The 22,461-nt window shown below is 42.2% G+C and overlaps 1 protein-coding gene across 1 annotated transcript in view; it reads right to left on the bottom strand.

Moving 5' to 3' along the window:
- Positions 1-1,054: 1,054 nt before the first annotated feature.
- The window catches only part of KIF26B (kinesin family member 26B), a 300,203-nt gene continuing 278,796 nt past the window's right edge, over positions 1,055-22,461 (bottom strand). The window contains exons 13-15 of the mRNA XM_042796107.1: positions 9,903-10,105; positions 8,369-8,519; positions 1,055-6,866 (exon numbers count right to left, since the gene is read on the bottom strand). Coding sequence (XP_042652041.1) covers positions 6,718-6,866; positions 8,369-8,519; positions 9,903-10,105 — 503 coding nt within the window. The 3' untranslated portion in view covers positions 1,055-6,717. The remainder of the gene's footprint in view (positions 6,867-8,368; positions 8,520-9,902; positions 10,106-22,461) is intronic.

Raw genomic sequence — 22,461 nt, 5'->3', positions numbered from 1 at the left:
AGCTACCTCAATATTTTTCATTTGGAAGAGCTGGGCATTGTAGAGGACCGCACCCCCTGCCACTGTTGACTGCTGGCTCTGCCACCCAGTTGGTATGATAAGAAGAAGAAATGACTATTTTAAATGCACACCAAACTCAACCAAATATTTAGACACCCAGCATACTAATACGCCTCTCCTAAGTAGGGCATATGAGGGCATCTGCCAGCATATGACATGTCTTCAAGGACATTTTAAATTGTTTCCTTTTTTCTCTTTTCCACAAGAAATAAGACTGTTTTTCTTACAATGGGAAGAGCACAATATCCTTATTGGGGCTCACCCAAGGGTCAAGGGGCATTTGAGATTTGCCCAGAGAGCTAATTCACATCTTGCCCTGCAAGTGAGGCACTCTTAATTATCAACAGGGAACACCACAAATGTGAGCAAAAGGCAAGCAGCTATCGTGCACACCTTAGCAGAAGCTCAGGGGTCAGCTGAACCTGCCACCATTGCCCCTTAGACAGAGAAGCATGTCTTGAGTAATGGACACAAACTCTTTTTATGACTCTTACATTGTGTTATATACCTGCCTGGTGTCTAAGGGAAATCTGACACTATTGATACAGATGACAAAAAATTATACCTATGAATACATTTTTATCATTTGTTTGGTCCCGGATTTTTCCCTTCTCACAGGTGCAGATGGAGCAACCCCTGCTAATACAGGGAGGCATGTATGCATCACCAGTTTATGTAAAACTCTGACCAATTCAGGCTCCGTGACTGTGTTTGTTTTCTGTTTCTGGACAGCGGCAGGGGAGAAGTTAATGGTGCTGTGCTTGGTCGTAATATTTCTGTCATTGCTATCAAACAACTCCTTATTGTTTTCTGGTGAATTTGCTTCTCAGCAATACTTGCTTGGTAGAACCCTTTTGGTTGTTTTATTTTCAGTTTTGATGTTGCTCACTCTATTATAATAGCACATCCTCCTGTGCATCAAAAGCACCTTCTTCTCTGCCATTTCATAAATGCTCTCATCCAAAGTGAAATAGTCAGGAGGAGGAGGCAGATATATTGGTAAGATAAAAGTAAACATTTAATGCCACTATAGTTTGAATTTTTTTTTTTCCAGACATCATATTTTTGACAATGTTTCACACCTCAGATACCACAAAAGGGATATTTTTTAGCTAGCAAACAATAAACTTTACAATTTTAATGGCAAAAGGTTCAATGCATTTGTTGACCAACTTGGAAATGGCTGTGACTTTCCACATTTTGAACTTGTCCTCATGCTGTTCCTCTTTTTTTTTTTTTTTTTCTCCATAAAATTTAGTTGATAAAATATATATATCTACTACTGATACATCCTCTTCTGGAATTACCCATTGGTGGGCTCAGCATAAGTTCTATATCCATCAGTTTGTCTCCTCCTTAGCCCTATTTTATACCACTGTTATAATGAGAAAGAACATAGCCACCAACAGAGTGAAATGGATTTAGCGATCATACACTTCAATGCATAGCACTTAGATAAGCATTTCCAACCATGATGTGTAAATAAATTATAAAATACAAACAACTCTATAAAACAAGAACATCCTGAGTTTACAAATAAATTATATCCTTCATACATAGAATATCATGTGGATGTTAGTAACCAGCAGTTTCAGCTATGGGAGGAAAAGAAGTAAAACTTAGAAAAGTTAGTATCTATGCATACATAAAACATATATGTATGTGTGCTATATGTAAATACTCACACACATACATATACAATATAGAGGGTGAATACATCCATATCTAGAGTATATAGAGAATATGTAATATAGCTGAAACTGCCTCAAGCACCAATTTATTACCATTATTATAAAGTTTGCTCAATACTTAAGTAGGACCACTCAAAGTAAGATGGGTTGTGTTGTGTTTTATTTCCTGTCCAGGAGGGCTTTTAAGGTGGTTTGAAATATTATAGATGAATGCTACCATTTCACTTTCAGCACCTCCGTTCTTTGCAGAATCATCATGCCCTTTGTGAGCTTCAAAACATTGCATAAGTGAGCAAGAGTCTGCTGTCCATGAAGCTGGTGGCAAAATCCATATTGACTTCAATGGGGTTAGGATAAGGGTGCTACATTTTCAAGAGAAACTGATCTTTCTGATCTTTTTTTTTTTTTTTTTGAAAGCTTGCTTGAGAAGGAGAAAGAAGAAAAGATAAAGACAATAATAAAATGGTTTATTATTTCCAAGAGCAGCTATGGAAGCTCAGATAACCCTGGGATGAGCGCACAATAAATGCAAGAGATAGAGATTATTAACTTTGCACTGACAAATCATTCACAGTTTTGTTTGCCATGACTATTTGGACACCTCTGTCAAATCTTGCGATAGCTGGCAACAGCCAGCCTTGTGTCTCCAACAACTGCTGGGTGCTACCAATGCAAAAGCCTGTGGAGTAACAAAACAAAGACCATGAGGACATCAGGATTAAGGAAGGTATGTCACCCACCAGTGGATTTGAGAAATAGCGTCTCTCTGTACGGTCGTCATCAGCTCCTATCAGTATTTAGTGATACGAATGCTTTGATCTCTGCAGTGAGCTGCTGCATCCCTGATGCTGTGCAACCATCCCTCCCACATGAACTGGCATCAGAGGGTCGTTCAACCTCTGGTTTATGAGAATTTTATTTGCTTCTTCAACGCAGAAGCTTCAAGTTACAATTTTAAAGCTATTAGGACTAGACAGAAAGCTTTATCTCATAGACAGCTCAGAGTCCAGGCTTTCAATCGATGTAACTATCATGTATGCCTCACGCATATGCAGAAATTGGTTTATTTAACAGTTGTGATTGTAAAATATGTTGCCTTGAATCCATGACACCCTGAAATATAGAGTAGTTCATTTGGATTACTTTTACAGGCTTTAACATTTCAATGACAGCCTCTGTATGGGAATGGCAGCAATTTGGCTTTGTTGGCCGATGAACATGAGGAGGAAAGGACCTTTAAATCTTCAAAACCGTTTCAAGCAAAATTTTTCCCTATAGTGTGGCATAAATCAGCTTCATCCTGGTGGGTGCAAGGAGAAAGGTTTTATAGGTCCTCCTTGGAGGAGGAAGGAGGAGGGATTGTTGTTGCCATTTGTAAACAATAATGGGGGGACGACGACACTGTCTCAGGCTGTGTACCTATACATTTGTCTATATGTAGGTACACTTTATTTTTACAATTAATTTTAGCTCAGAAAAAAAAGATGCAACAAAAGCATAAACATTTGTAAAAGGCGATGTTTGTAAAAGATATTCCTTCAGTTATCATAAAATTTGAATTCCACGCCACAGGTGATAGCTGCTATGTTAAGACAAGAAAACATTTCATAGATGTCAAATCCCCACAAATTTTCACTCCATTTTATGCATTAAGCCACCAAAATTCCTAAAAATATAGTGGCAAATTCTGAAATGCACTGACAGAAAGCCTAAAAAGAGAAGGTGAGTGTGGATTTTAGGATATGAATATTCGTATAAGATGAGAGTGTTAATGGTTACTCTAATTAAGTCCTCAGAAATTAAATATTTATAAGGACTGTGATTCTACTCAGTCAGTACATAATTTTCAGTATGCCAAATTAATCCTTGGCACAGTCAGTTTGGTTTCAGTAATCGTTTTTTGTCATCATGATAAACAGGGCAAACATATGCTCTTATTGTTTAAAATAATGGCTAGATAGACATGCTTTTTGGGCTGCTTCCTAATCTACAGAGGTACCATATCTAGAGACACTGAATAATTGAGTTAATGATGCTGAGGAATATTACATGCAATAGATATTTTAGAAGAGCTCTGAAATGTGTCCACTTGATTTACAGAAATATCACCGCTTCTGTGTAAGTCCTGGAGTACGTGGGAGGACATCTCTTGTTAATAATGCTTTCTGTGCATGCACCATTTGCTAGGATTTCACTTGCTTTCTGTCAAGTATGTGTTTACTTTTACTGTACCACTTGCCACCGACCATCAGAGAGCAGGCCCCCAGAGAGCCCAACATGCCCGTTTTGCGCTGCTCATTTTCAGCAGAGGAAGGGCAACGCATCCCAACCACCCAGTGACCACCTTCCAGCATTCACGTTGTCCGAAATGCTTAAGCTTAAAGAAGGCGACATTTAACTTCACGTGCACAACTTGGCGGGGGGTGTGGGGGGGAGGATGCTCTTCCTTGAACATGGAGGGGGCACGGCCTGGGAGACAGGCTTAGTGCAGTGCCACGGGTGATGGCGGTGTGGTCCTACCTGGGGACTCGGGCCAGGGAGGGACAGGAGCTGGCTGTCCAAGTCCCTCCTCTGCGTGTGTGTGGCCTGGCGGCGTGTCTCCGCGGGACTGAGGCCATCAGGAGAGACGCACTCCATACCCCAAGGGCACTGGTCTTCACCCAGCACAGAACTGCAGGGGCGATGCCCACGGCTCTGTGGAGCCGCACTGAGTTCACGGGGCTCTGCAGAGAAGAGATGGCCTCAACAGAACCAATATGCAACAAGTGCTACTGAAATCACTACGGAGAGAAACAAACCTAGATAAAAATGGCATTGCTTGGGGGGTTTTCTTCAGTTTTTTTACCTTGAGAGAGAAGGGGAGAGGGATCAGACCTACGTCTTTAATACTTACTTGGAATATGAGTCTCATGATAGGAAAATGCTGTGGAACAGACTAGAAAGTGACTTTCATACAGGATCTTTTTCCCTCCAAATAATCCTATAGAATGTAAGAAGGATCTTCTACAAAATCCGGTGACAAGGCTAATAGAATGAGTAAGATTTGTTATTACAAGTTGTGGAGTATTAAAAAAAAAAAAACCCAAAACTATATGAATGTCATTTCTATCTTTAAAAAAAAAAACAAAACCAAAACCAAAACCAAAACAAAAAACAAAGCTTTTTTTTTAAGCTAACTAGTAGAAAATCTATCAGCATTTTTGCAGGGTTATTTTTCCATTGGGACTGGCTGCTGGGATATTGTAAGATGGCATTAATATGATGGTGCAGATAAAAGAAGAGTTGCATTTAAGTACAGTAGTAAATTGATGCATATTAAGTGTATGTTAAATGATGCTCTTATTTTCTCATAGGCAACAGAAGGGTAGCACAAGTGTATGTCAGAGAGGAATTTTTGTGAACGGGATTATTTCAGTATAGAAGAAGAAGAAGAAACCTAATTCAACACAATAATTCTTCACGCTCATATGTAATTAAAATGCAGATTTTGCACATTTCTTTAAGAAACACAAAGGATGTTCCTTCCGACATACTATTTTGTAGATAAAGAAGCAAACAAGCAGAACATTTGAATGTGCATTGAGGCACAGACCCTTGTCCTTTTGATGTCAACGTGAATTTTGCCATGGCTTCATACTGGAGGGTTGAAAAGGAAAATGCCACAGCCAACATGCCTGAGATGCTATATCCACTCACTCATGACTCCCGTTTATTTCCAGAAGCACTGAGCTGAGCAGAGCCTGCACTTCTCAGGTATGTCTGTCACTATGGGCAGTCTGGGCCAGGGACCAAAAGCTGCCAAAACATGTTTTGCAGTGGTGTATGTCAAAAAGAGGTAGAGCTAAATTTTATCAGTCATAGTCTCAAGAAAGACAGACAGAATAAATCACTCATTTTGGGGCTGATAAGTATGGGGGACCTCAGCCTAAAAAGTAATTTTCCATCAAGTTATAAGCACCAGAAAAAGGAGTTAGAATAAAGATGCCTCTTCATCCGTAACTCCAGCCAATACAAAGCTAAAAATACATGAAAAAAAAAAAAAAAAAGAAAGAAAAAAAACAACAAAACAAAACAAAAAAACCCAACCAACCAACCAACCAACCAAAAAAAAAAAAAACCACCAAGTTATGGGGGTTGGATCAAATGGAAAAGATATTTACTTCATGGCAAGGTCAACTCTCCTCTCTCATCCACTGCAGAACCTATGGGCTGTGAAAATTACTGTGTCCTCCAGCATATAAGATAGTACAGAAGAATGTATAAGCAAACCTTACTCACTGCTAGAAATATTTTTTGTCATCTGGGAAAACTGAATTTCTCTTTGAGTGGCCTTACTCTGGTAACAAGAAAAGACAGTTAACATTTATTCATATGTTGTACTGATTAGGAAATATCTCTACAAACACAAGTTACTTAGAAACAGCAAGTCTGAAATAGGAGAAAACACCAAGAGAAAAACAAGCTGTAAATACATTTCAAAAGTGTGTTTGTTTTTTTCCTTTTTCTTTTCTTGACTAGCACCATCTGTACACAATAAAGTATCAACATAAATGTTTGGATAATAAAGATTTGCAAGGCACTTGAACAGTTTTTCTGGATAGGTTTTCTTTTAATGAACCTCTCAATGGAAGTCCTACAACCACCTTTCCTCCTCCCTCAGCTATCGCAGGGAAAGAAGTGTCTTCTGCCAGCAGTTCTTATTTACAGACATGTCCTTAAAAGGTTCCTCAAAGTGCTCTTTTAGGCTAAGAGAATCAACAACCTTATATCTCCATTTTTAATGCTTGTCCTGTTTTTTTTTTTTTTTTTTTAATAGCACTCTTCTGTATAGTATAGCAAATCTCTCATACACACAGTGAGACTTGACTCCAACCTTCATCCTCATTCTGTTGTCTTTGGGATGCTATTCAGAAGGGAAAAGGAGGATGGCAGAGATGCGCATTGAAATTCTCTTGAGGTTCATACTTTATCTGCGTCTAGAGGTGATGTCAAAACAGGTGATCATCATGAGATGGGCCTTGCAGAAGTTGACACGGTTTTCCAAACGCTCAGTCACACATTCCAGGGCCTCCAGATATTCCAGAGAATCCAGCTCAAATACCTGCTCCAGAACAACTGTGGGAAAGAAAACAGAGATAGGAAAAGCAGACAAAACCCAGTGCTGGTCAGTGTGAGACAGCTAATTCAAGTCTTCAAACCCATCAGTACCGTATACATTATCTCTGGCTTGACATTGCCATTAGAAGTTGCCTTTTCTGTTTAATGGCTATTAAAACAGCATAGCAGCTTGCTGATAGTGAAAAATACTGTTAAAATTGCATTTAATGCTTTCTTGAGCGATACGCTCTGCCATCCTTTTCAGAACTGCAGAAGCCTTTTGCCACACTCCAACACCCTTTAGCAAATATTGAATGCTAAGTATGTACTGACTCTTTCACACATTCTGCTGACCAGAAAGAGGTTTAAATAGGTGCTCTGCCCTGGGAGGACAAGTCCTCTGCTGAACTCAGAACTTGGAGTTTGAAATTAACACCCAAGCTCCTCACACCTCTACCTATTATACGTGATTCTCACTAGACCACTGAAGAGGGTCAAGGGAAGGCACACACATCAATCAATCCAACATAGGTGCCCGTCTGCTGTCAGGGACTCCTTCTCTGGTCCCTGAGGTCTGTGCCATCCTTGAGGCCTTCTGCATTTATCACACTGAAATCTGAAGCAAAGGCATCACACAGTAAGCAGACAGCAATGTATGACAAACTCTCTGCCCCCTTTAAATCTGTCTTTTTTACCTCTCCTCCTTAATAGCGTTCCTGAAACATGCACTGTGGTTGTTTTGCAGGATGTACCAATCTAGGGTTAACTTATGTCAGCTGTCAAAGGGAGAGTTAGGATGCTTTAAGCGAACACACCAGCCGACCTCCTTTTGCCATCTGCAATTATCCTACACAAATCGAAAATTATTTCTTTTCCTAGAACTCTTTGTTATGAACTTGTCTGCTTGATAATACTAAAAATTGTTGTACAATTACTGCAGTACCCTTTATCTTTTTTCCTTTGAGGTGTTGAGGTCCTTCTTCATTTGAATGTGAATGCCCTTTAAGCTCTCTGAACTTTATACATCTATAGTTATAAAAAAAGGGCCAAATTAATTTTTTATGTAAGCCCACTGGTGCCAAGGTACAGGTTTACTCCACAGTGTTATTTTGTGTTAGAAGAACAGATTTATAATATTTCTCATGTGTCTGAGTGATCTGAGGCCAAAAAAAAAAAAAAAAAAAAAAAATCTCATTTTCAGGAGCTGTGGACTGAAACGCGGGAACGTTAATCTACCAATGGCAATATTCACCACTACAGTGCTGTACCATTTCAACATTCAGCTCTCAGGCAAAAAGGATTGTTCAGTTCTACTGTCAACATTTAATAAGAATTATAGAGAATAGTTCTAGAAATACCGTCAATCTAAAATTTGCCCCTAGGTCATACGCTGGTTCATTTTAGCTTACAAACAGTAGCTCACACTGCATTCTTAGCGAACAATTCTGCTCCCCTCAGTCCCCCCCATTAAATAAACCAAAGGACACCTATGAGTCCAGGCAATAAAACAATGTCCTTACATTCACTGAGCCACTTATTGGGATCCAGCATCAGATACTGTTTGGTCACCTCCAGTTCTCTCATTAACCACTCGTACTTGGCCTTGACCTCAGCAATTCTCTGCTGGCGATGCTCCAGGATTTTCAGTTTGGCATTGAAACATATCACCTCCTGCCAATCAGGAAAAAGGAGCAGGGAAGGAATAGGTGGAGAGGAGAAGAAATACGCAGATCCATTCAGTTAAATGATCTTCCAATCAATAATACTGACAATGAACCATTTACACTGGGACCATATGAATCACCGCATGAAATCATCCATCATCTGGTTTATTTTTATTGCTTTTGTTTGGTTTTGATGTTTTCCATCAGTGAGCTTTGGAGACTTTGCAATGATAGTTAATAATAAACCATAATAATTAATAACAGGCGGCATCTTGAAATCAGATTAACTGTAGCAAAACATTTCTGTTTTTTGTCACCACAAGTTTAGCTAAGCAAATCTGAGCTCTTGGGAGAAGGAAATCCATTGCTTGCTGTATTAAAATCCAACATACATCTCTGTGCTTGGCGCAAAAGAAATGCAGTAGTCATAGTCTAAAATAAGAGGACTGGTAGCAATATCAAAGTTAAAACATCCTGAAACAAAGGGAATATGTTATTAAAAGCTCTAGCAATTCACAATCATTAATAAAGAAGATATATTTCCTGTCAAGATATGGGGCACAGTAACAGCACAGGGTTCAGTGCTGTCTGGAGACACCCAGGCTGGCCTCGCATGACTCCTGGGGAGGGCAGCCACTGAGACGGGCAGTGAGCCCATGGTGAGGGCTGTGCTACCCTCGCTAGCCTGGGAGCATTCCCAACACCAGAACTACCCTCCTCCAAGCCTGTGTGAAGGTCTCAACACTATTCTGCCTTCTGCTCTGTAGACAAATCGACTCTGTGGGTGAAATGCAGTAGAAACCCCGGGCCAACAAGTGATGTTTTTCTCCACACAAATTCGTTATCAGAGAACAACCTCACAAACAGCCTAACCAAGTGACAGGGGGTAGGAAGAAAAAGTGCCTTAATATAACAATAAAGTCTATATTCACGGCTACTCTAAAATCAGTGCTATTCCACCAACTTCAGATAATCTTCCCAACCGTACCTCTCAAGAGCTGACCTTTACAATTCCCTGATCTCTTTGTAAATTTGGAGGCCTGAGGTTGGCAGGAACAACTTTGTTAGAGAGAAGACATTATCCTGAAAACAATACCATCAAAGCACTTGAGACACCATCGCAGCCTTGAAAAACAGATGCAACAAGATGCTGGAGCACAGGAACCACCAAAACTATAAGCAAGGGTCAAAAATGCAAGGTAGCAATGTCAGTGATCTGCCACGGAAGAAGGCATAACTTGAGTCATAACTGCTCTTAAATGAGATATTAGGTTTTGCTGCCTGCTGAATTAACCACATACAATAATACACATTTCTGACTGCAAAATCTGAATTCCCCCCTCTTACACCTGCCAGGAGAGGGGAGACAGATTACAGGGATTGCACTCACCTTGCTGTCCCCGCCTCGTCGCCGCTGAAGCCTCTCCACATCATCTATCTCATAGACTTTGATCTCAAAGGGCTCCCCCAGCCCCCGCTGCCCACTTCGCAGGGGCCCATCCACCCAGCGGACCCCGGGGCTGTTGGCAGGCTTCCTTGCTGGGGAAGCAGTATCAAGTGATAAAGCCGGGATAAGCCTCCGCCTCTGCGAACCTGCAAGTGCAGAAAGTGCCATTTCATGTTAGCGCAGCTACTGCTTCTCCTTGCTGCTCCATCTGAAGGGATGTTTGCGAACTATACACATTCAGCCTTCTTAAACACAGGAGAAAACGGAGCGAAAACTCAGGAAGGCCATGGAAGTCGGGGTGAGCTGTAACTGCGATGTGCTATACCTGCTCACCAGGAGTCAGATTCTCACGTGGTCTTTGGTGCCTGACTTTTGATTCCCAGAGGGTATATGTACCCTAAAATTTCCAGAGCTTGTGCCTGCTTCCCTTTGCTCAGGTCTCGGTGTGTACAGGTATGCCAGTGAAGGACCAGAGCGGTGGGTTGGAACTGCTCTGGCTCTGCTTTCCTATCTCTCTACTGGTACTGGCTCTTATAGCCTAAGGACAAGCATTAGCCAGCCTCTGCATAGATCACCTCCAGGGAAGGCGTGCTTTAGGTTTTCTTCTAATCACAGCACAAAAAGCACTTTGATACATAAGTTCTTGTACTATGCTGGAGGTGAGTGGCAGTATACCACCACCTAGTCCTTTGCATAGCACCTCGGTAGGCTGGCTAGAGCAGTAAAAACACTAGAGAGGATAAAACATCTGCAGTAAGTACACCCAAGCTTGGTGGTTACCACCAGAGTTGCATTAGCCTTGTCTTTGCTCAGTAGAATATTCTTCTAAAACACTTCCCACTTACGCACTTACTGCAGCACTGGTGATGGGCAAGAAAGCAGCAAGAACGATGGGCTGGCAGAAGGGTTAGTCACTGTGTCTGCTTCAATACCAGCGCTCATGCACACCCACCCTGCTTTATAACACCAGCACAGCGGATGGGAGCACTGCAATAGCTGAAAATTTAACACAGTTGATAAAGCCTATGCTGTATGGAAAGCATCTGCCATGGGAGTAGCCAAGTCAGGGCCTAAGGTAAAGCAAGGGAGAAAAAGTACGTTACTGGCCTGATGGCAGCGGTAAGGAAGTTGAGCACCTGGTTTGCTGGGAGAAAGAACAGACACACACAAAAAAAGAAAAATGACTGGTTACATTTTCTTGCTTGATTTAGTACAATAAGACCAATGGCTGGGTTTTTTTTTAAGAAAAAGTTTTGACTCCTGCAGCGTCTCCCCTAAGAGACAGAAGGAATAGAAGGGATGGGAGAAACAGAAAACAAAAGCCAGAGCCAGCAAGTTTGAATGAAACTATTAACTGACTCCCTTGGCTGCAAGAAGAAAACTGATGCCAGCAGGGAAGGGATGCAGAATGATCATGAAGATTTTATTTTAAAAACAAGATAAAATCATTTAGAGGAACCTCCAGCATGACATTTATTGAAACTTGAATGTAAATAGCTTCAACATGTCTGCCAACTTGGAGCTTCAATGAAAGCCAAGAAACACCCCCAAAACCCCAAACTATCTACTGATTGCCTAGTTTTCGGATTTGCAAGTAACAAAGCATTGTCTAGTTTCATTCATGGGAGTCTGTTTCTCTGCTGACTTTGCAAACTATCACATCTTATCCCATTGTTTTCTGAGTGCAGCAGTTTATGCTAGAAACCAGCAGTTAGCAACTTGCAATTAACCTGTAAATGCTAACTCTAAATGGATGAGAATGGTCAATCCTGCTGCCTCTCTGGAAAGCCTAGTCGACAGAGCTTTTATTCAAATGCATCTGAGATTACTCTATGCAGGAAAAGGAGAGCACAGCCACGGTGGATGGACAGGGAGCTCTACAAGGCCCCTGTGTACCAAACAGCCTGAGATCTGGACTGCCCATCCTGTGACACACATCATAATTGTATTTACTACTCGAACTGCAGCCCAGCAAAAAAGCCCATGCCAGAACAAACAAAGCCTTACAAATACCAGCAAGTAGGAGTTATTTTAGACCTGCGGTACCAGACACTGGAAGTCAATGTCAGCATTCACGTACCTTGAATGCATTTCAGTTAATCTCTAGATTAAACTGCCTGATCAAGAGAAGAATCGGGTCTTGATAAAAGGAAAAGCAAGACCTGACCCATTACCATAGCTAAAAAGTGACAATAATGGGGGGACACACACAGTTTGGGAAGATCCAAATGAACTGCAATGTTAAGGGTGACTCTTGTCAGCAATCCTAGAGAAAGGCAACCAAATGGTGAGAGCAGCTGCATATCTGAAGGGAGGTGAGAGAGGATGGCAGACTATTAAATTTTGTTACATGCAGGGAGAGATCCTGCAATGGGCTTAGGCCCTCCTGGGAAACAAGCCCTCTACTTGCTTAGATGTGAAGAGCACTTAGTACATCCCTAATGTCACTTAAGACCAAAAGGATTTAGGCATTAAATATTTTTAAAAATACTTCTCAGGTTTTTGGTCGCGGTGTCTCACAGGAGCAGCCTTTCAAATTTTGTCTGAGTGTAAAAGCAATCTATTTTCTATCTTTGCTGCTCATCAACTTTCAGCGCCACCAGCACTTAAAAGCATAAGATCTGACCTCCTGTGTAATGCAGCCAAGTGCTGCTAATTCTTTTACTTTGTGCCCTGCATTGATGATCACATCTCCTTTCATGCCATGCCTATGGTCTAGTTCTAGCATTTCAAGGAGGCTGAGCAGACTGGAAATTCCTTCTGTCCAGCTCTCCCATGCATGGCTGAACTATGACTAAAGTAGTGCCTTTTTCTGTGATGTTTGATTGTCTTCCTTTTTTCTTCCCTCTTTCTTTTCTCCCCACCGTGGCTGTTAACACCACCTTCTTGTGTGACGGAGCATTTTTAAACCACCCTCCCTGGAATAACTGCCTCTCCGATCTCAGCTAAAGCCCAGGTCTGAGACACTCTGGGAATGCAGGGGGATGGCTCCAATTTACCTTGCCACGAGAACAGCGTTAGGCTTTTATCTGGAGCAAAGGAAAACAGATGTCACGGGGGGTATGAATTACAGGGATTATGGTGAATGTTCTTGCATTTAGTTCCCGTTCATATCCATTTGGCTCAATGAGAAACAGAAGCCTGTGGTCTAGAAGGAGGGCTCCAACCTGAGGCTCTGGCTAATAGCGCTTATCCCTCGGAGAAGAGGCAGCAGAGACTACAGTGGCGGCAGGAGACATGCTGACACGAGTTCATGATGTTTTTCTAGCCAGAGGAGGGCCTGGACAGCCCGTGGGTTATCACAACAAAGCGATGCTGCCGGCTCTCGGTGCACCGGGGCCACGGGGCAGGGCAAAGCTGCCGGAGGCTGGCCCCAACTCGCCACCGTCATCCACCCAAGGGCTCCTTCGGGATGCAGGGGCTGCCCACCCAGGTCTCCCTGCCCCATCGCAGCAGGTACATCTGCGTGTGAGGCAGAGAAGAAAGAGAAAGAGGGATCTCTTTTTATCTGAGCCTTGAATGCTGACTCAGGATGATTTATGTGAGGTTTAGAGTGCTTTGGGGAGAAATGAAATGAAAGATCTGCATCTTTGCAGTGAGGCAAAACCACATCCTTTTTATTCTAAACATGCACTGATTAACAGTTTTCTGATTAGCCCAGATACAGAAAATAACGGTGTCTTTTGACAGAAGGCTCCTGCCACTGACCTCTCCATTTAGCCTCTGTTTTTTCTGATTTCACCTTAACTGGGGTCAGTAAGAAGATACAGCCAAAGCAGAGCTTTAGGCTGAGTGCCACAAAGCAGCTGACAGCTTTCTTATCCATATCCACATGCAGACACAACAATTAAATGGTTAAAACTAATACAGTTTTCCATTTACATAGAAAATACTCATTTGAAGTCACAAATTTATTTGGAGCACTTGATAGGGTAAGGATCTCATAAATTTTGACTGTATAATAAACAAAATGCTTTGTAGGAATCACAGCACATCACTCCTCTACTTCCCTCCGTGAAGGCAGCAGGAGCAGCTCTCGGCTGGTCCCTCCCGCCTCTACCCCGCCAGCTGAGACAGCACCCTGCCCAGCACCTCTGCCCACCAGCTGGCCCTCCCACCACGTAAATGGGATTCATTCTTCCATTTAAAAAGGAATTTATACCCCGAATAGACCTGAAAGAAATCCTGTAAGCTGAACCCAGGACAGAATAACAACACTTTCATTTCCGACCATATAGCATGTAAAGCAACATGCCATTTGCTAATTGTCTTGGAGGATATGTTTTTCACTTAGTTTGAATTTATCCACACTCAGAATAATGCCTCTTCAGACTATAACATAGCCCTGAAAATGCACAGAATACAAGATTTTCTTTCACGATGGATCTGTTGCTCTACCTTGAGCTACAGGTTAAGGTTTGGCCAGGTTAAAATTAAGATAAAGACGGTAACACAGCAGTGAAGGTGTACAGTGGGAAAGCAGATCTGACTGAAGAGTGGCACTGAAGCTACAACATACTTCAGCAAAGGTAAGCCCAGAGAAGCCTTAAGGTATTAGAAACACAGATCAAGCCAGCTAGGTATGTAAGGGTAACTTTAAGGATAAGAAGTCTCGCTGACCTCAGCAAGATTACCCAACTGCATAAGGATGTGTGCTCATAAAAGTCTGTGTTCACCAGGGCAGAAACTCTTAGAGGTCTGGTTTTGCTTAAGTGCTGTATATTTTGGAGTGCTCCCCTTAGATTGCTTTCCAAGCACACATCGGAGGCTGAGCATCTTTTCTATGAAAAAGGTAAAGGCAAAAAGTATAAATGCAGAATCTTCACTAAAAGAAGCCTGATGCATATATCTTCAAAGCAGGATACATCTGAATGGGATGCAAAACAACAGCAGTCCTAGAAAACTGGTCTAGTGGAAGGTTTCCGTGCCCATGGCATGGGGGTTGGAACTAGATGGTCCCTTCCAACCCAAACCATTCTATGACTATGATTCTATGAAATTTCAAGGTGTTTCAAACAGAAAATTAAACTGCAACTTGATAGGTCATAATTTTGGAAGTTTATAGTGTGTGCTCAAATGCAGGATGTGTAGTGAAAACTATTTCCCACTGCACTTAATGTTATGGGAGGTAAAATTACCTTTCTGTATGGAACCTGTTGTTCAGCATTTTATTTTTTTCTCACTAGACCATCCATCCAAACTCAAGGCAATTACAAAACCCAGTCCTAGCTAAGTAAAACAGTACCCCTAAGCTTCCACTGTTCCTTCCATGTCTTCACTTCCAAGAAATATTGTGCTTCCAGTAGCAACAGCATCAACCTCATATGTAGCATCAAACTGTTTGCTTTCTAGCAAGGATTATCTGTCCTTTTCCCCCTGCTGATCCTCACTGTCTGACAACGGGGCTCCTGCTTTGTTGGAGTTGAAAATGTAATGCTGACTTTGCCTCTCAATCCCATTTCCTAATGGGATCTGCCCTCATGGGCAATTGTCCATGACTGAACTAACTCCTCCCCATTCCTTTGACCTCCTTTCTCCTAGTTTATTTTATATTGCACTTTCCGCAGTGCAGAGCACTTAGCTATTCACTCCTCCGATTTTCATACGGTTTGCACAGTTCCCCTCCCAACTATCGAAGACATTGCCCATGCTTTCAAGTGGATGGCCCCTCTGATGCTGTGGAGACTTCACCACAAGTATTTAGGGTGACCAGCTTCAGCTCAGTACTACAAACACCAAAAAATTCAGGCATTTATTGTCAGAAAACCTAACAGCATTCGCTCATCCTGGCAACTCAGGTTACAGAGGGAGTACCGTGTTGCACCTGAACACCTGGAATAGGAAACACTGACAGGATCTGTCATTCAGAAGAAAATCTTCTATGTCCACCTCACTGTAAAATAACTCAGGCCATATTCTGTGTTGACTTATATGCAATCCCGCTGTTGTGAATCAGTAAGTACAAGGACACTTGAGGACAGAAATCACCTCTTAAATTACATAGGAATAAAGCAACCTTTTTTTATAATCTTCTATCTATACCTATACTCGATATGTTGCTTCTGTACTGGTATAAGGAACGTACTGAGGTATGGCCTACTCCTAATTTTTTTTCTCCCCACCCAGTTAATTTCTTAACTATGCTTCCTGAATTACCTTTTCACTTTAAAATGATCTTTTCAGGGCAGTTTGGAGCTGGTGAATGAGCACTGCTGAATCCAGATCAGGAAGCAGCCCTCCTGCAGTGTGGCAGGTTGACAAGTAATCCAGGAGGTGCTCCACGGAGGATGCCCATCATGGGGGGGGGGGGGGTGAATCGTCAGCACCCACAATCCCTAGCAAAAAAATGACCAGTTTCTTCTAAATATCTATCTCACTTCGGCTAGATTTGGGTATAACAAGTATTTGTCTGCATTGTGGCATTCTTTGAGGAGCTGGTTATTGTTTCTACAGTACTGCACTAAATAGCCACCCCAGTCGCTTGGGCAGCAAAGGCAGAGGCTGAAGGGGGAAGGGGCTCTGCAGCCAGAGCATTAGCTCCCAACAGCACAGTGGTGGAGGCATTCCAATGAGCTAATTCCATGGCAGTGTCAGGAGCAGGTTTTATTTACACCCAGCCTAATGGTGTGCGACTCAGTCATGCATGTTACATGGAGCCTTCACCATGCACAATAGCCTGCTGCCATTTCCTCTATTAAATCATTCCTATGTTCATGTGGCTGAAAGCTCAGTGCTGGCATGCAGTAGTCAAGCGTGTAAAAAATGATTACTCTGATCCCTTTCAACACAGATTTGCTGCATGAAATGGCCTGGCTCTGACCTGGGAAAATCAATGCTGTTGTTTTAATGAACAAAAAAAATTGGAGCCGAAGCCTAAACTTCCCCTCCCTCTGCTCCCCCCCAGGGCTGTCCAGCCAGCAGTCACATGCACAAAGCGGTCACCTGCATGCAAACAGCTTTTCCCTGTATAATTCTAAGCATCCTTTGTCATGGCAAAGGTATAATTCAGGATATCAATTAGCTACCATCACTTGTAAGCAAGTTAAAGTAGAAATACTGGAGACGCTCTATGGCTTTGTGATACAAAGGGCAGTTTTCAGCTCCCCACACTGTGCCTTAGGCAATCTAAACATGAGCCAAATTCCTTTTCACTTGGATTCAACAAGAAAAGCTCAGACTCTTTTTTGTTGCTGTTTTGTTTCATCATTATCATTTTGGCCACGTTTCAAAACGTGATGCTTTGCAATATTGGTTGGAGATGGACTTTCATAATTTACAGCCTGCGGATTCAGCCTCTGGCTTTTTCTGCTGCTTTCACAGGCAGGGCTAAGTGCTTCCAGAGAGTGAATATGTTCAATGTAGAGTTTTCAGGGCTTTCCAGGAACCTCTAGATCTCCATCTTTAAAACTATCCCACCAGTGAAACCCAGAACACACAAGTAAGAGAGAAAAAGGGACTCTAATTGTAAATAATTATTGTCATGTCTTAACAATCTGTCTTTTTATTAATTTATTTAAAATCTTGTGGCAATTTGCTCTGCTTTGGTGGTGAAACTTAGTATTGAGAAAGAGCTGCAAGGAGTCATGAAACTTTACTGCAAAAGCCATGAAATGATGCAGCAGAAATAATTATCTACAGACTGACAGGTTCCCCATGCAAAGAAGATTAAAGCATGTGCACAAACACACACCCACACGCCAATCCTATCCTGGACTGACAAGAGCAGGATCCTGCAAATGTTGAGATTCACAACTCTGACTCAGAGCACAGGTTGAAACATCAGGAAGTCAGCATTTGGAAACCTTAAAGTTTTCCCCCAGTCTTGTTTCTACTTGACTTTACTTTCAATAGCATCCCTTAGATTTCTGTTTTCAGATGCCCACTGTTACTCAACGTTCAGGAAGGCTGAAATGGCCCAAACTGACCCAACTTGAAAGCACTTTACAGGTAAGGACCTTCTCCCCTAAGCCTCACCTCTTCACCTGCCTCCTTCCTTCCCACATCTTCCTCTCATGCCTAAGTCCTGGCTCTTTGCCCCTTGAGTGGGTCTGTGCATTCCAGCCAAGAGGCAGCAGTCCCCACTGGTGCCTTACGCTGCTGCACACTTGCTGCTCCCCCCAAGCCTGCGTGGGCCACAGAGCGCTGCCCTGAGCGTTTCACCCCGCGGGCACCGGTCCCAGACCGGTGAAGCTCCAGGCTCAGACTCAGCTCCAAAAAACGTCAGCTAGAGAAACCAAAGGAGACACACACCTTAGCAGCAGTCTGTCCCATCTCGGCAGAGAGCTGCAAGCAGTGATAGACTGCAGCCCTTCGCTCTAGCTCAATGTCACAGGGGATGGGGACTCTCTTAGGCACCCAACCTTATTCCCAAAGGGAACGGGAAAGGAGACAGCCTCAGGAAGATCCATGTGGTCTACACGAAAAGCCTCACCTATGCTGAATTGCCTCAGATCCCCTCCTGTTGTGCTGTCCCCAGGGAAGGTGGCCTTACAGGCAGGTCTGAAACATTGTAAGGATCGGGAACTGGTAAATAACATCTGTAGGAAAGGGCGATAAAAGGCAGAAACACGGCCTTTGTGCACATTACATGAGAATGCAAACAGGACCCGGCTTTTCTGTGTAAACCTCATTGGAGCCTGGGCTCTTGCTTTGCTGTTAGCTCACAGTGGGCAGGACCTGGAGATAACACCAAAGCTGCATCTCTGAAATCATCCAGTCATGTTTTACATTGAGAATTATTTGAAAGTAATGCCCACATACATCCCAACTAAAGTAGGGAAAAAGTGCTAAAAACTAAAGCAGAAGACCACAAAGCAGTTAGGTAACACTCCCGATCTAAGGATCCTACTGTTGCTTTTTTTCACAACACCATTATCCAGTTTTATGAGCTGGTGACCAGAGAACACAGAAATTACACAAATTGCCCAAGGCGATACAGCGAACCAGCAGCGCATCAGAGAATACAGCATAGATCTTGCAAGTTCTAATCTGCCACCCCACCTGCCTCCCTCTCGTACCCGTTGTGTTCTTGGGATACAAATACGGCTTTGGTAAAATGGAGTTCAGCCAGAATGCATTTCCTGATCACATACAGGAGTATGTAATATAAAAGCACCTCCTTATCATTGCCTTTCCATGGAGCAGCACTGGGTCATTGCACTTGAAATTTCTGAGGTTTTAAAAAGTAATATATAATTGGTGCTAGTGGTGACTGCACAAACTATGCCCTAACACTTCAGTACTCTGCTCAAGACAGTGCTGCCCACCCAAGAGAGAAGACTAGAGCCTGAGCCAGAAATTTGGCTGAGATGCCAACTGTTTCTTACAGGGGAAACGCTGATGGGGTGAAGAAATCCAAGAAAACGCAGTTGCACAGATGCTTGCAGGGGGAGAAGGAGGAAGGGCCTGCCACAGAAAGAAAATAACAAATCAAATCCTCCTTTCCACTGCTCAGCAAGGGCAGGGGAGGGTGCGCAGCAAGTCAGTTGGGGTTGGGGTTAGGAGTCAAGAGTGCTTGTAATTTAACCCTGGATCTGGCTCTCATTGGGCAAGTCAGTAAAGTTCTCTGCCTTCATTTCTCCATCTGTAAAATGGAGTCTGGAATAACACTTACACCACAGGGTAGATTAAAGAGCAGCTGTACAAAGCTTTGAAATGTACAGCCATAGATCAGGGCTAAATAGCTCTGTTTCTGCCATAAGCAGTCACTTTGGGGCAATATATGCTGACATGATGTTATAGGACCAATGTTAAGTGATAGAAAGATGGTAATGTTTATTAAATGGATTGGTTAGCTTCAGGGGAAAGGCTTATGTGCCTCATGATGTAAACACATGATTTTTCAATACGTAGCAGAATGCAAGAGGCAAGTATATATTTTTTTTAATTTTATTTTTATTTTGTACACACAATACTAGGCTGTCTGTGAACTCTACAGGTACTCAGGAAGAGCCCAAAATTTAACCTAAGAGTAACACTAAAGGATATAAACTAGCTTTAGCTTTCAGAAGTTGTCAATGTAGGTCTGATACTTCATGTATGACAACCAGGGCAGAAGCACCTACACATACAAATAATGCACTTAAGAGCACTGAAAGACAAGATCTTAATCTCAAGAAAAAAATTATGTCTCTCCAATGTGTCAGAACTTCAAAAGTAATTGTGAGATCTGACAGGGCTGCTGGTGATTCTCTTAAAGACTCTTTATAGCTCCTCTTACAGGGGCCTTGGGCTGATTCATGTTGATTGTGTCTGGCAGCTAGCATTTCTGTTAATAATAATCATAAATAAAGTGGACAAGGTTGCCTGACCTGAAATGAGCATATCTATATAGTGCCATATCCATTACAGCACAGTGGATCTGTACCGCAAATCAGGAAAGGTCCAATGCTCTTGACACTGTGTATTAAAATAATATCCATCTTTTAAGAGCTCAGAACCTTTGTCTGCCATCTTTTTCATTAAAAAGTGTTCCTTAAGAGAGAACATTCACACTAGAACAGACCTATAGAAAGGAGACATTACAGAGGATGAAAGATTGAAAACCTTTACTTTTTTTTTTGTTTATTATGCAATAAAAATATATTTGTGAACAGCTCTATTCTCCCTTATATTTCAGCTCCTCCTTCCATTTCTCCTGCATTGAAGTCATAATCCTGGTTTTATGCCATCATAAATTTGCTGACATGTGAAAAATTATACTATTATCAAACACATCAAAACAGAATTAAGATTTCTCTGCTGCAGGACCAAATGCAAACAGGAGCTGGGTTATAAGAAAGTGAAGCTTTATTAGTTTCTGGGCAGTGTTTTGCTGCTAGAGATACAGAAAGTAGTAAAGATTTATTTTTTTGTAATTTGCATAAAACCCCTAGTTGTACTTATACACAAACACAAGTCATTCAAAACAATACAGGAATTATTTGCTGATATAGGGAATCACTCTCGAAAGTAAGGTATCAGAGATTATATGCTCAGAATCTCTCCACATGAGGTGATAGGCTGAATTAAGAGAGAAACTTTGTAAATTCCTTTGAGGCAGGTCAACGTGCCAGGCTATGCCAAGCCCACCAGGGCAGGCAACTTCCAAGGACATGGGCCCTCCACTGAAAACCCTCCACCCCAGAGGTTCAGGTCCAGAGAATCCAGAGGTTCAGGAACTAGCCCATACAGTAAATTAGAATAAAGAGATTATGCTGTTGGCCAGTCAAAAATAAAGCTGTATTCGGTGAAAAAGACAGGTCAGATGTTACACAGCAGTAAAAAAAAGCAGCAAAGCTTAGACTTCCCATGTTCCCCACTAAGGAAAGGTTCCTGCCAGCCCCCTCGCTCACTGCCTTTGCATACCTGCAGGGCATGACTAACCAGCGTCACTGCTCTGCCAGGTAGGCTCAAGGCTGGCTAGACCATGGAAAAGCCTCTTCTCTCCAGGAGGGAGAAGTGGTGTCTTCCAGACTGCTACAAAAGCAACCTGAAACATGAGTCTCAAACAATTCTCCTGCCATAACTCCTTTTTCATGGCCACTGACACAACATTTAGTCCCTCATAGGGGCTATTGAAAGCCAGAGTTGTGAGCCAAAATACAACCCTGATATATAGTACAGCCCACAGATGCAGAGCTCTTCTGTAATTACAAAGACAATGCTTTTCTCCTGCCTTGTCCAGCCTCCAATGTGCTAGCAAAGCAGAAAGAAGTGAAATGAAACAACTAGTTTTATGAGCATCAGAGTAAACAAATCCTGATGTTCTACTGATTTAGGTTTGGGATGAACTCTGGAGTCTAGAGAATATGCAAGCTCTGCCTGAAGATTTTCTCAGAGTATTATTTTAAAGTATTCCCCCTAGGGAAAGAGGGGTCCTCTTTAGTGTCCAATAAGGATAAATCTACATTGTCATTTTCTCTCTGTTCCCTCATCTGCACAGCTGCCTGTTTTCACAGAACTTGATAAATTTTTGCATCTGAATGTCCTGTGGAAAAAGTCCACATTATATGGGCAGCTTCTCCATAAGATGCAATCTAGTTGTCAGCATACACCCAAAAATGACATCTCTGTGGACAGCTTTGTTTTCCTTTTCCACAACATACAAATCATGATTCCTTTTCTTACTAGTTACTCTTAAAAAGTTGATGTTTGAAAGGAGCTATTAGAAGAACAGCTCCTCAGAAAGAGGAAAATCAATTTATTACCATGTAAACTGAAGGGATAGGAAAGAGGTTTTCTCATAGGATGCAAAGTTAATTTCAGAAAGATTATTTCATCACTTCGTCTATGCTTGCACCATGTAGAGGGATCACTTTCAGATGCATCCTCTGAAAAGGTACAATCAGTCATGCACTTATGGATATGGTTTTAATAGTGGTATCTACTGTATTCACATCTGTGCTGCACATGGTCCTCCTGCTACCACAGTCAAGAGCATAAGGAAAAGGAGAGTTATGAATTACTCAGTTTGTTCACTGCAAATGAATCCCAGAGGTCAGTATCCCAGCACGTGGAATGG

The sequence above is a fragment of the Tyto alba genome, unplaced genomic scaffold, assembly GCF_018691265.1.
Source record: "Tyto alba isolate M040663 unplaced genomic scaffold, T.alba_DEE_v4.0 Super-Scaffold_22, whole genome shotgun sequence".
Classification (NCBI taxonomy): Eukaryota; Metazoa; Chordata; class Aves; order Strigiformes; family Tytonidae; genus Tyto; species Tyto alba.
This window is presented reverse-complemented; position numbering and strand designations above follow the sequence as displayed.